This window comes from Oncorhynchus masou, chromosome 30 (genome assembly GCF_036934945.1).
Source record: "Oncorhynchus masou masou isolate Uvic2021 chromosome 30, UVic_Omas_1.1, whole genome shotgun sequence".
NCBI classification, from domain to species: Eukaryota; Metazoa; Chordata; class Actinopteri; order Salmoniformes; family Salmonidae; genus Oncorhynchus; species Oncorhynchus masou.
Window position 1 is genome coordinate 26,717,458 of NC_088241.1, and position 14,005 is coordinate 26,731,462.

General features: G+C 41.7%; 1 protein-coding gene across 1 annotated transcript in view; it reads left to right on the forward strand.

Annotated features, from left to right (window-relative positions):
* The window catches only part of LOC135522456 (zinc finger protein 236-like), a 122,768-nt gene that overhangs the window by 39,867 nt on the left and 68,896 nt on the right, over nt 1–14,005 (forward strand). The window contains exons 11-14 of the mRNA XM_064948730.1: nt 2,377–2,580; nt 2,660–2,792; nt 10,278–10,538; nt 10,851–11,107. Coding sequence (XP_064804802.1) covers nt 2,377–2,580; nt 2,660–2,792; nt 10,278–10,538; nt 10,851–11,107 — 855 coding nt within the window. The remainder of the gene's footprint in view (nt 1–2,376; nt 2,581–2,659; nt 2,793–10,277; nt 10,539–10,850; nt 11,108–14,005) is intronic.

The window sequence follows — 14,005 nt, forward strand, 5'->3', positions numbered from 1 at the left end:
TTCTTACGAAGCCACTCCTTCGTTGCCCGGGCGGTGTGTTTGGGATCATTATCATGCTGAAAGACCCAGCCACGTTTCATCTTCAACGCCCTTGCTGATGGAAGGAGGTTTTCACTAAAAATCTCACGATACATGGCCCTATTCATTCTTCCTTTACATGGATCAGTCGTCCTGGTCCCTTTGCAGCAAAACAGCCCCAAAGCATGATGTTTCCATCCCCATGCTTCACAGTAGGTATGGTGTTCTTTGGATGCAACTCAGCATTCTTTGTCCTCCAAACACAACGTTGAGTTTTTTACCAAAATTTTGGTTTCATCTGACCATATGACATTCTCCCAATCTTCTTCTGGATCATCCAAATGCTCTCTAGCAAACTTAATTAAGCAGGGGGACACGTCTGGCACTGCAGGATTTGAGTCCCTGGCGGCGTAGTGTGTTACTGATGGTAGACTTTGTTACTTTGGTCCCAGCTCTCTGCAGGTCATTCACTAGGTCCCCCCGTGTGGTTCTGTGATTTTTGCTCACCGTTCTTGTGATCATTTTGACCCCACGGGGTGAGATCTTGCGTGGAGCCCCAGATCAAGGGAGATTATCAGTGGTCTTGTATGTCTTCTATTTCCTAATAATTGCTCCCACAGTTGTTTTCTTCAAACCAAGCTGCTTACCAATTGCCGATTCAGTCTTCCCAGCCTGGTGCAGGTCTACAATTTTGTTTCTAGTGTCCTTTGACAGCTCTTTGGTCTTGGCCATAGTGGAGTTTGGAGTCTTACTGTTTGAGGTTGTGGACAGGTGTCCTTTATACTGATAAAAAATTCAAACAGGTGCCATTAATACAGGTAACGAGTGGAGGACAGAGGAGCCTCTTAAAGAAGAAGTTACAGGTCTGTGAGAGCCAGAAATCTTGCTTGTTTGTAGGTGACCAAATACTTATTTTCCACCATAATTTACAAATAAATTCATTAAAAATCCTACAATGTGATTTTCTGGATTTGTTTTCTCATTTTGTCTGTCATAGTTGAAGTGTACCTATGATGAAAATTACAGGCCTCTCTCATCTTTTTAAGTGGGAGAACTTGCACAATTGGTGGCTGACTTAATACTTTTTTGCCCCACCCTATCTATACTTTTGTATAGATACTTTCGTTTCCTCCAGCATCTTCACAAGGTATTTTGCTGTTGTTCTGGGATTGATTTGCACTTTTCGCACCAAATTACGTTAATCTCTAGGAGACAGAACTTGTCTCCTTCCTGAGCGGTATGACTGCTGCGTGGTCCCATGGTGTTTATACTTGTGTACTATTGTTTGTACAGATGAACGGTGGTACCTTAAGCCATTTGGAAATTGCTTGTGGATGAACCAGACTTGTGGAGGTCTACATTTTTTTTTTCTGAGGTCTTGGCTGATTTCTTTTGATATTCCCATGATGTCAAGCAGATACACTGAAGGTAGGCCTTGAGATACATCCACAGGTACTCCGCCAATTGACTTAAATGATGTCAATTAGCCTATAAGAAGCTTCTAAAGCCAGTACATCATTTTCTGTAATTTTCCAAGCTGTTTAAAGGCACAGTCAACTTAGTGTATGTAAACTTCTGATTTATTCACATGTCATACGATTAGATTCTGAATTATGTAATGCATGATATAAAAAAGGATATTAATTTAAGAAAAAAACAACAACAATGCAACATTTAGGTTACTGTGGTTTAGTCATGCTTCCGAGTTTGTACATATATTATGACAACATTTTGTTAGTTTTGGCAGCTGGAGTCAAGCCGAGTCTACGCCCCTTCGTCTGTGATTGGTCAACAGTAGGGATTCTTCAATAAAGTCTTTGTCATTCAAAGAGAGAACTTGTTTTCATGCAAAATTAAATTATTGGAAAAATACTGCACCAAACATCTTAGCTTGATGTAAATTCGCGACTAAGATCTTTTCGGCAAAAACAAAAATGGATGACCGATTTCTTGTTAGATTAATTCAGACATTTTTTGATGAATCGTATACTAGCTATGGCATTTCAAAATGGACAAACAGTACAAATTATGTATTTTTTTTCAAAAGAAGGTCTTTTAAGGGAGAATGCCAGCACACTAGTTTGGTTCGGCTAGCCGAACTGAAGTATGCTGACAACTTTAGGGGTTGGCGTTCCACAGGTTTCTTTTGATTTTTTTCTAATCTCTCATGAGACATTGGTACGTTAAATCGATTTCGGCCTACTCAATACGACACTATTTAAGTTTGTATTTTCTCAAGCTTGTCTCTTGATTAAACTGACATGAATACATTTCCATTTCAAAACTGATGCAGTTTGTTCTCGTTATTGCCTGAATTTAATTCTACATGCTAACTGAGGTTTATGTTCTTGTTGTCAGGTGTGCGTCCGTTCCCGTGCCCTCACTGTGACAAGATCTTCCGCACATCGGGCCACAGAAAAACACACATCGCCTCCCACTTCAAGAGCCTGCAGCAGAAGAAGCACAAGTTCCCACGCAAAGCCCATAAAACCAAGGTGTCCAAGAGCAACATACCTCTGCCTGATATCCCCCTGCAAGAGCCCATACTTATCACGGACCTTGGTAACGCATGCATGCTCACTCGCTCCCTCACAAGCACGCACACACACGCACTTTGTTCATATTGTCCCCTCCTCCCCAGGTCTCATCCAATCCCAGAACCCTCGCCTGGCCTTTCAGACGTACCTGGAGATGGTGGACAATGATCGGCCATACAAGTGTCCCTGCTGTAACAAGGCCTACAAGAAATCCAGCCACCTCAAGCAGCACGTTAGGTACAGCGATCTGCTACACGTGTCACACACTCCCACAAGCATTTCGCTACACTTGCAATAACATCTGCTAACCATGTGTATGTGACCAATAAAATTAGATTTGACGCACACAGCATATGTTTTACTGTCCTCGTGGGGGCCTAAAATTGATTTCCATTGAAAGTCCTGGTCTAACCTTAACCCTAAATCTAACCCATAAGCCTAAAATAGCCTTTGTCTTCGACGGAAATGTCCCCACGAGGGAGAATTTACTTGTTCTACTATCCTAGTGGGGACTTTTGGGGATCTCTGGTACCCATAAGGATAGTAATACAAGCACACGCCGCACACACACACACTTTTTGTATTCACATGTATTCCTTTCGAAATATCATCCTCTCTGAAGCAGCTGGCATTGCGAACATATACCAGTGAATGTATTTCTGATTGAGTGCATGGATATATAGTTGTGAGAGGAAGTTATATATTTAGCCTCAGTTTAGATCCTCTTGTACTTTGTCATTGGGGTGGCAGGTAGCGTAGTGGTTAAAGCGTTGGGCCAGTAACCGAAAGGTTGCTAGATCGAATCCCTGAGCTGACAGGGTAAAAATCTGTTGTTCTACACCTGAACAAGACAGTGTTCCTAGGCTGTCATAGTAACTAAGAATTTGTTCTAAACTGACTTGCCTAGTTAAATAAAACAGAAATTTAAAAAGAAAAGTGGGATAAGCCTGTCAGACAGCTGCTGAGCTGCCGTTATCAGTGGAGTTAGATTCCACCCCTGTGGCTTAGTGGCATTAGCTCCTCATTTGATGCTAGGGGGATGAGCTGAGCAGAGCATGGGGATGGACAAGGAGGCAGGGGGGCTCAGCACATGGCAGAGGGTTTGAGCTACTGGCAGATGGCTGGGTTAGAGTAGTATTTGTTTTCTTTCAAATACTTTGAGGGTTTTGTTGAGCCTGCCTAGAGTGCCAGGCAAACTCGATCAAGCACAGCTAAAGTAAACTAGATATATAGTTGAGTCGGAAGTTTACATACACTTAGGTTGGAGACGTTAAAACTCTTGTTTTTCAACCACTCCACAGATTTCTTGTTAACAAACTATAGTTTTGGCAAGTCAGTTAGGACATCTACTTTGTGTATGACACAAGCTATTTTCCAACAATTGTTTACAGATTATTTCACTTCACTGTATCACAACTCTAGTGGGTCAGAAGTTTACATACACTAAGTTGACTGTGCCTTTAAACAGCTTGAAAATTTCCAGAAAATGATGTCATGGATTTAGAAGCTTCTGATAGGCTAATTGAGATCATTTGAGTCAATTGGAGGTGTATCTGTGGATGTATTTCAAGGCCTACCTTCAAACTCAGTGCCTCTTTGCTTGGGAAAATCAAAAAGAAATCAGCAAAGACCTCAGAAAAAAAATTGTAGACCTCCACAAGTCTGGTTCATCCTTGGGAGCAATTTCCAAATGCCTGAAGGTACCACGTTCATCTGTACAAACAATAGTACGCAAGTATAAACACCATGGGACCACGCATCTCCTAGAGATTAACGTACTTTTGTGCGAAAAGTGCAAATCAATCCCAGAACAACAGCAAAGGACCTTGTGAAGATGCTGGAGGAAATGGTACAAAAGTATCTATATCCACAGTAAAATGAGCCCAATATCGACATAACCTGAAAGGCCGCTCCAAAACCGCCATAAAAAAAGACAGACTACGGTTTGCAACTGCACGTGGGGGGGACAAAGATTGTACTTTTTTGAGAAATGTCCTCTGGTCTGATGGAAAAAAAGAATAGAACTGTTTGGCCATAATGACCATCGTTATGCTTGGAGGGAAAAGGGGGAGGCTTGCAAGCCGAAGCACGGGGGTGGCAGCATCATGTTGTGGGGGTGCTTTGCTGCAAGAGGGACTGGTGTACTTCACAAAATAGATGGCATCATGAGGGTGGACAATTACGTGGATATATTGAAGCAACATCTCAAGACATCAGTCAGGAAGTTCAAGCTTGGTCGCAAATGGGTCTTCCAAATGGACAATTATCCCAAGCATACTTCCAAAGTTGTGGCAAAATGGCTTAAGGACAACAAAGTCAAGGTATTGAAGTCGCCATCACAAAGCCCTGACCTCAATCCTATAGAAAATGTGTGGGAAGAACTGAAAAAGTGAGTGCGAGCATGGAGGCCTACAAAACCTGACTCAGTTACACCATTACAGTCAGGAGGAATGGGCCAAAATTCCCTTCCCACAAAATCCACTTATTGTGGGAAGCTTGTGGAAGGCTACCGGAATCGTTTGACCCAAGTTAAACAATTTAAAGGCAATGCTACACTCAATCCGTATTTGGTATGTGAACTTCTGACCCAATGGGAATGTGATGAAATAAGTAAAAGCTGAAATAAATAATTCTCTCTACTATTATTCTGACATTTCAAATTCTTAAAATAAAGTGGTGATCCTCACTGACCTAAGACATTAACTTTTTTTTTTTACAAGGATTAAGTGTCAGGAATTGTGAAAAACTGAGTTTAAATGCATTTGGCTAAGGTGTATGTGAACTTCTGACTTCAACTGTACATAAGTACTTGGACACCCCTTCAAATCTGTGGATCCTTGCGCAAAAAGCCAAGCATCGGCTGGTGCGGTGTAAAGCTCTCCGCCACTGGACTAGAGCAGTGGAAACACGTTCTCTGGAGTGATGAATAGCACTTCGCAATCTTGAAGTCCGACGGACAAATCTGGGTTTAGCGGATGCCAGGAGAACACTACCTGCCCCAATGCATAGTGCCAACTATAAAGTTCGGTGGATGAGGAATAATGGTCTGGGCTTGGCCCCTTAACGCTACAGCATACAATGACATTCTCGACGATTCTGTGCTTCCAACTTTGTGTCAACAGTTTGGTGAAGGCCCTTTCCTGTTTTTGTATGACAATTCCCTCGTGCACAAAGCGAGGTCCGTGTGGAAGAACTTGACTGGCCTGCACAGAGCCCTAACCTCAACCCCATCAAACACCTTTGGGATGAATTGGAATGCCGACTGCGAGCCAGGCCTAATCGCCTAACATCAGTGCCCGACCTCACTTATGCTCCTGTGGCTGATTGGAAGCAAGTCCCCCGCAGCAATATTCCAACATCTAATGGAAAGCCTTCCCAGAAGAGTAGAGTCTGTTATAGCAGCAAAGGGGGGACCAACTCCATATGAATGGCTATTGTTTTGCAATTCGATGTTAAACGAGCAGGTGTCCACATACTTTTAGTCATGTACTGTAGTTCAAGTATAGAAAACAAATACTATTTGAGCCCAGGTCTGGCTAACGTCTGTGCTGTCTATGCCCTGTGGGCCTGGTTTATGATAAGACAGGCCAGGTAGAGAGGGAAAAATGTACAGAGGGAAGAGATCTGAGGGGATTTAGGTACAGAGAGGGGGAGAGAAAATATTCAGATATAGTGTGGGGCGGCAGGTAGCCTAGTGGATAAGAGCCAGTAACCATAACAGTAATTGCTCCTGTAAGTCACTCTGGATAAGAGCTTCTGCTAAATGACTAAAATGTGTGCCGGGCCATTTTATTTTCGTCTGGTTTAATCTCCAGGTTGTTGTTAGGAATAACGTGCAATGTCACAGTGGTGGATAAGTCTTATTTTTGTTTTCAGTAGCCTAAGTCATTAAAGGTCCATTAACTAGCAAATGTATTTGGAAAATGTCACCCTGCCATTTACCACAAGAAAGAATCCCTCTAAAATGAGTATTGTATTCCGTTTCTGCCTTTTTTCTAAGGATGAGAACAATGGGAGATTGAAGTTTAGGGCTCCAAGGAGTAATTTCCAGAGCAATATTCATTGATTCTCTCAAGATGTCTTTTTGCCCTTTGGGCTGACACATCGAATCTTCCCTTTTACTAAAATGTTTCTTCATTTTACTACTGTGAGGAAAAGAAAAGTAACAGCCTATATAATAAAGGTCACAGTCTCCATAAACGAGGAAACAAAAGTTAATAACAACGTTGCCTTCGCTGCTCCACTCAGGATATCTGAGATTGATGTTCTGTATTCCCTAGTGTCTGTTTACCTCAAACTATGACAGAGCCCAAGTCAAAACTCTGTCACATTATACTAATAAACTTGTTCCTCAGTCAGAGGGAATTTACTGCATACACCATGCACAACGTATAATGCTTACTGTTTTTTTAGGATTTGCAAATTAGAGACCCTTGACATTTATTCTTCCTAATTTGAGCCATTTGACTCAGACCATAACACACCCAGTCATAACATCACCTGTCATAACATTACATTACATTCATAACATTCTACTACACCCAGGGTTGATATGCAAAGTTTTTGCAAAATAGCTGTGGGTTTAAGCCCGGGCTCTGGCTGGGCCACTCATTTACATTCAGAGACTCAAAGCCGCTCCTGCGCTGTCTTAACTGTGTGCCTGTTGGAAGACGAACCTACGCTCTAGTCTGAGGTCTTGAGCGCTCTGGAGCAGTTTTTCGCCAATGATCTCTCTTTACTTTTGCTGTGTTCATCTTTCCCTCGATCCTGACTAGTCTCCCAGTCCCTGCCGTTGAAAAACATCCCCACAGCATGTTGCTGCCGCCACCATGCTTCACTGTAGGTATGGTGCCAGGTTTCCTCCAGACTTGATGCTTGGCATTCAGGCCAAAGACTACAATCTTGGTTTCATCAGACCAGAGAATCTTGTTTCTCGTGGTCAGAGTCCTTTAGGTGCTCGAACCAGGAACACATCGACAACACCCACCGAAGCAGCGTTACCCATCGCTCCACAAAATCCGCGTCCCTTGCAGAACAACGTCTCCAAGTCTCAGAGCGAGTGACGTTTGAAACGCTATTAGTGCGCACCCCTCTAAATAGCTAGCCATTTCACATCGGTTACACCAGCCTAATCTTGGGAGTTGATAGGCTTGAAGTTATAAACAGCGCAATGCTTGAAGCATTACTAAGAGCTGCTGGCAAAACGCACAAAAGTGCTGTTTGAAAGAATGCTTACGAGCCTTCTGCTACCTACCTTCGCTCAGTCAGACTGCTCTATCAAATATCAAATCGTAGACTTAATTATAACATAATAACACACAGACATACGAGCCTTTGGTCATTAATATGGTCGAATCCAGAAACTACCATTTTGAAAACAAAACGTTTATTATTATCGCATATACCCTGACTCTGCATGCAATGAACGCAAGAGAACTGACACAATTTCACCTGGTTAATATTTCCTGCTAACCTGGATTTCTTTTAGCTAAATATGCAGGTTTAAAAATATATTCTTCTGTGTATTGATTTTAACCTTTTGCGTGTAGTATTTTTGTTTTTGGCTAAAAAACGTACCCATTTGAAACTAGAATATGCATATAATTGTCAGATTAGGATAGAAAACATTCTAAAGTTTCCAAAACTGTAAAAATATTGTCTGTGAGTAAAACAGAACCGATATTGCAGTTGAAAGCCTGAGGAAAATCCAATGAGGAAGTGCCTCTTATTTTGAAATCTCTCTGTTCCTATGCATGCCTATCCTCCATTTAAAGTGATATCAACCAGATTCCTTTTTCTATGGCTTCCCTAAGGTGTTAACAGTATTTAGACATAGTTTCAGGCTTTTATTTTGAAAAATGAGCGTGAAGGATCACATTGCGTAAGTGGATAGGTGGGGGCTCTCAGAGTGAGTTTTTGCGCAACTGAGTAAAGCCGCCATTGTTCCTCCCGTTGTTACTGAAAAACCTACACACTCGGTTGATGTATTATCGAATATATATTTTAAAAACATTTGGAATATTATTTGGAATATACGTCTGCTTTGTCGTGACCGCTCTTTCTTGTGGATTTCTGAACATAACGCGACAAACAAACGTCAGTGTTTTGGGTATAAAAATAATCTTTATGGAACAAAAGGAATATTTGTTGTGTAACTGGGAGTCTCGTGAGTGAAAACATCCGAAGATCATCAAAGGTAAACAATTTTTTTGATTGCTTTTCTGATTTTTGTGACCTAGCGACTTAATGCATTTAGTGTACATAATGTTATGCTGTGCTATCGATAAATTTACACAAACGCTTGGATTGCTTTCGCTGTAATGCATCAATTCAACAGGTGGATTAACAAAAGGCTAAACTGTGTTTTCCTATATTGCACTTGTGATTTCATGTATTTGAATATTTTTTAGTAATATTATTTGACTGTAGCGCTATGCTATTCAGCAGTTGCTGATGACAATTATCCTGCTACCGGGATTGGTAGCGTCAACAAGTTAAAGGCATTGATGTTTATGGTTAGGTACACGTTGGAGCAACGACAGTCCTTTTTCCGCACTGCATCGATTATATGCAATGCAGGACATGCTAGATAACTACACATGGTTGATGATATTACTAGTTTAACTAGTGATTATGATTGATTGATTGTTTTTTATAAGATAAGTTTAATGCTAGCTAGCAACCTACCTTAGCTTCTTACTGCATTCGCGTAACAGGCAGGCTCCTCGTGGAGTGCAATGTAAAGCGGGTGGTTAGTGTTGGACTAGTTAACTGTAATGTTGCAAGATTGAATCCCTGAGCTGACAAGGTAACAATCTGCCTTTCTGCCCCTGAACAAGGCAGTTAACCCACCGTTCCTAGTCTGTCATTGAAAATAAGAATGTGTTCTTAACTGACTTTCCTAGTTAAAAAGAATCTGACTAATCGGTGTCCAAAAATACCGATTTCCGATTGTTATGAAAACTTGAAATCGGCCCTAATTAATCGGTCATTCCGATTAATCGGTCGAACTCTCTGCAGAGATGGTTGTCCTGGGATGTTCTCCCATCTCCACAGAGGAATTCTGTCAGAGTGACCATCAAGTTCTTGGTCACCTCGCTGACCAAGGCCCCTCTCATTTTGGCCGGGCGACCAGCTCTAAGAAGATCTTAGTGTTCCAAACTTCTTCCATTTAAGAATGATGGAGGCCTCTGTGTTCTTGGTGACCTTCGGTGCTGCAGAAATGTTTTGGTACCCTTCCCCAGATCTGTGTCTCGGAGCTCTACTGACAATTCCTTCGACCTCATGGCTTGCTATTTGCTCTGACATGCACTGTCAACTGTGGGACCTTATATAGACAGGTGTGTGGCTTTCCAAATCATGTCCAATCAATTTCATTTACCGCAGGTGATCTCCAATAAAGTTGTAGAAACTTCTCAAGGATGATCAATGGAAACAGGATGCACCTGAGCTCAATTTCAAGTCACATAACAAAGGGTCTGAGTACTTGTGTAAATAAGGTTTTTCTGTTTTTTTTTATTTGTAATAACTTTGCAAAAATATCTGTAACCTGTTTTCGCTTTGTCATTATGGGGTAATGTGTGTAGATTGAGGATATATATATATATATTTTTAATCCGTTTTAGAATAAGGCTGTAACGTAATAAAATGTGGAAAGGTCAAGGGTCTGAATACTATCTTAATGTCTCATGATATTAACATTGTTAGGTCATCTTCCATCAGGTCTCACACGGGAGAGAGGCCGTACAAGTGTGTCCAGTGCAGTAAGGGCTTTGCCTCCTCGGGGGTGCTGAAGGCTCACATCCGGACCCACTCGGGCCTCAAGGCCTACAAGTGCCTAATTTGTGACACCACATTCACCACCAGCGGCAGCCTGCGCCGCCATATGACCACCCACAGCGACATGCGGCCCTACATGTGCCCTTACTGCCAGAAGACCTTCAAGTCCTCACCCAACTGCAGGAAGCACATGAAGACCCACAGGTTAGTAATGCTCATGTGTTTTCAGGCACAGAGTTGTTTCGGGTCATGTGATCTGACCAGGTGGAAAAAGCGAAAAACTACAAGCCATAATTCAGGTTGTGTCATCGGGAATGCTGACTAGCTAAGTGGCTAGCGAGAGCGTCGCTTTCCCAATTTGGTTATTGTCATGTTGCTGAAATTTGTGTGAAATTGAAACTTTCAACTCTAAATCTCTAGATGTCAAATTGTTCCATAAAAAATGGCTGATTTCTGTTTGTTTTGTAGATCAAAGTAGTAAACAACCTGAACTCACCTCCCCATTCCCCCTCCCAGGTATGAGTTGGCCCAGCAGCTCCACCAACAGCTGAACCCAGAGCCCTCGACGCTGGGCGACCCCATGGACGGCACCACCGTGACCCACAACCTGCAGGTGGAGCTGGAGGACGGCACCCTACAGCAAGAGGCTTCTCCCACAGTGGGCTCAGAGCAGCAGGGCATGCTGGGACTGGACCAGGCGCAGGTGGTGGACGGCGGCCAACAGGTGTCGCTGGAGACCCAGCTAAGTGACCAGCCCCTGGGACAGGAAGAGGGTAAGTGTCAGCGTATTAGAGGGCATCAGTTTGGACAAGGCACAGACTCACTGGTCTTGAACACGTAATACGTAGTTATTAGGAACGCATGGGGATTCGAGGATCAGTGATTCTGTGCAGTCTGACGGCAATATATTTTGTAGTTGATCTCGAACATAGTCTTTTAATGTCGATGACAATCATGCCATAACGTTATAGGCCTGCTGCCACAGCCCTCTAACTTTCAATGTGGGATCCACGTAGTTCTATGTTGGATGTACAAAGGATGATGTGAACAAAGTGATCCACCCCTAGAAGGTGTCTGAACCCTTCCCAACATCAACAGACATTTCTACAGAGATACAGTCTTGCTCTCCACCCATCTCTCTTGATCTTAGATTGTATTTTTCATTTGGCCAGTCTACGCTGCAAGGTGTTTCGTTTTCAGGGACAATAGTTGGCTACAACTGTGTTAGCAAATAAAGCAAGGAACTGTTGAATATGGAATCTTGTTAATATTTTGAATATCAAATCTTTCTAAACGATACTCCTTTAAGATAGCAAAGGGCAAAAATCTGGGTTTCTCATCTTGCCCGTCTGTATAACTCCTCATCTCTATTCCTTCCTCCACTCCAAATAGTGTGTCCATTTATTTCACTCTCAAGACTTTTTATCTGTCCATTACTCAAACACTATTTCCATCCCAATGCTGGATCTTCAAAAACCTTCTATTTTCTTATTGATGGCTTTCTTGGAATTGTTATTTCAATGGGTTTTTGGATACATCTCATTAGGATTCATGGTGTGTGACTGACAGAACCCCCTCCTTGACCTTGTAGCTTTAATATTTAAAACAGTTCCAATGTATACTATATTTAACCTCAGAACAAAAAGAGAAGAGCATAGCACAACAAATGAAACCGGGCCAGAGGTCAATCCTCATTAAAATTGCTACACTACCCTTTCAACCTCAAGAGTTCACAGTGATTAAAAGAGAACTGAAAAAGAGAAAAAAAGAAAAACGTACCCTAGCTTTACGATTGTATGTGATTTAGATTAGTATTCGTCTTCCCAGCCTTCGGTAAAGTCCTTTAACAGTTTAAAAAAAGGCTTAAATGCATGAGGTAACCCCCGACCCATTCACAGAGAGAACAGATAACCTCTTGACTTGATTCACTTATGCCTGTGGAGTGAATAAATATATATACACTACTGTTCAAAGGTTTGGGGTCACTTAGAAATGTACTTGTTTTTGAAAGAAAAGCACATTTTCTTTGTCCATTTAAAATCATTTCAAATTGATCAGAAATACAGTGTAGACATTGATAAAGTTATAAATGACTATTTTAGCTGGAAACGGCAGTAAAACAAAAACAAATGCAATGTCTACATAGGTGTACAGAGGCCCATTATCAGCAACCATCACTTCTGTGTTCCAATGGCATGTTGTGTTAGCTAATCCAAGTTTATCATTTTAAAAGGCTAATTGATCATTAGAAAACATTTTTTTCAATTATGTTAGCACAGCTGAAAACTGTCCTGATTAAAGAAGCAGTAAAACTGGCCTTTAGACTAATTGAGTATCTGGAGCATCAGCATTTGTGGGTTCAATTACAGACTCAAAATGGCCAGAAACAAATTACTTTCTCCTGAAACTCGTCAGTCTATTCTTGTTCTGAGAAATTAAGGCTATTCCATGCAAGAAATTGCCAAGAAACTGAAGATCTCGTGCAACACTGTGTACTACTCCCTTCACAGAACTGCGCAAACTGGCTCTAACCAGAATAGAAAGAGGAGTGGGAGGCCCCCGGAGCACAACTGAGCAAGAGGACAAGTACATTAGTGTCTAGTTTGAGAAACAGACGCCTCACAAGTCCTCAACTGGCAGCTTCATTAAATAGTACCCACAGAACACCAGTCTCAACATCAACAGTGAAGAGGCGACTCCGGGATGCTGGCTTTCTAGGCAGACACTCTGTCCAGTGTCTGTGTTATTTTGCCCATCTTAATCTTTTATTTTTATTGCCTAGTCCGAGAGATGGCTTTTTCTTTGCAACTCTGCCTAGAAGGCCAGCATCCGGGAGTCGCCTCTTCACTGTTGATGTTGAGACTGGTGTTTTGCTGGTACTATTTAATGAAGCTGCCAGTTTAGCTGAGCTAACATTGCAAAATGGTTTTCTAATGATCAATTAGCCTTTTAAATTTAAACTTTGATTAGCTAACACAACTTGCCATTGGAACATAGGAGTGATGGTTGCTGATAATGGACCTCTGTACGCCTATGTAGATATTCCATAATAAATCTGCTGTTTCCAGCTACAATGGTCATTGGGGCGGCAGGTAGCCTAGTGGTTAGAGCTTTGGACTTGTAACCGAAAGGTTGCAAGATCAAATCCCCGAGCTGACAAGGTAAAAATCTGTTGTTCTGCCCCTGAACAAGGCAGTTAATCCACTGTTCCTAGGCCATCATTGAAAATAAGAATTTGTTCTTAACTGACTTGTCTAATTAAATAAAGGTAAAATGTATATTTAACAGATATTTATTTTTTCTCCGACGTTAATGTCCACACTGTGTTTCTGATCAATTTTATGTTATTTTAATAGACAAAAAATGTGCTATTTTTTCAAAAACAAGGACATGTCTATTTTTGTTTTATTTTACCTTTATTTAACTAGGCAAGTCAGTTAAGAACAAATTCTTATTTTCAATGACAGCCTAGGAACAGTGGGTTAGCTGCCTGTTTAGGGGCAGAACGACAGATTTTTATCTTGTCAGCTCGGGGATATGAACTTTCAACCTTTCGGTTACTAGTCCAACGCCCTAACCACAAGGCTTTTGAACTGAAGCGTATATTTCCACTCTGAGGTTGGAGTAGTAGTGTGAAAATGAAGATAATGCCCTTTTAGTGTAAGAGCTGT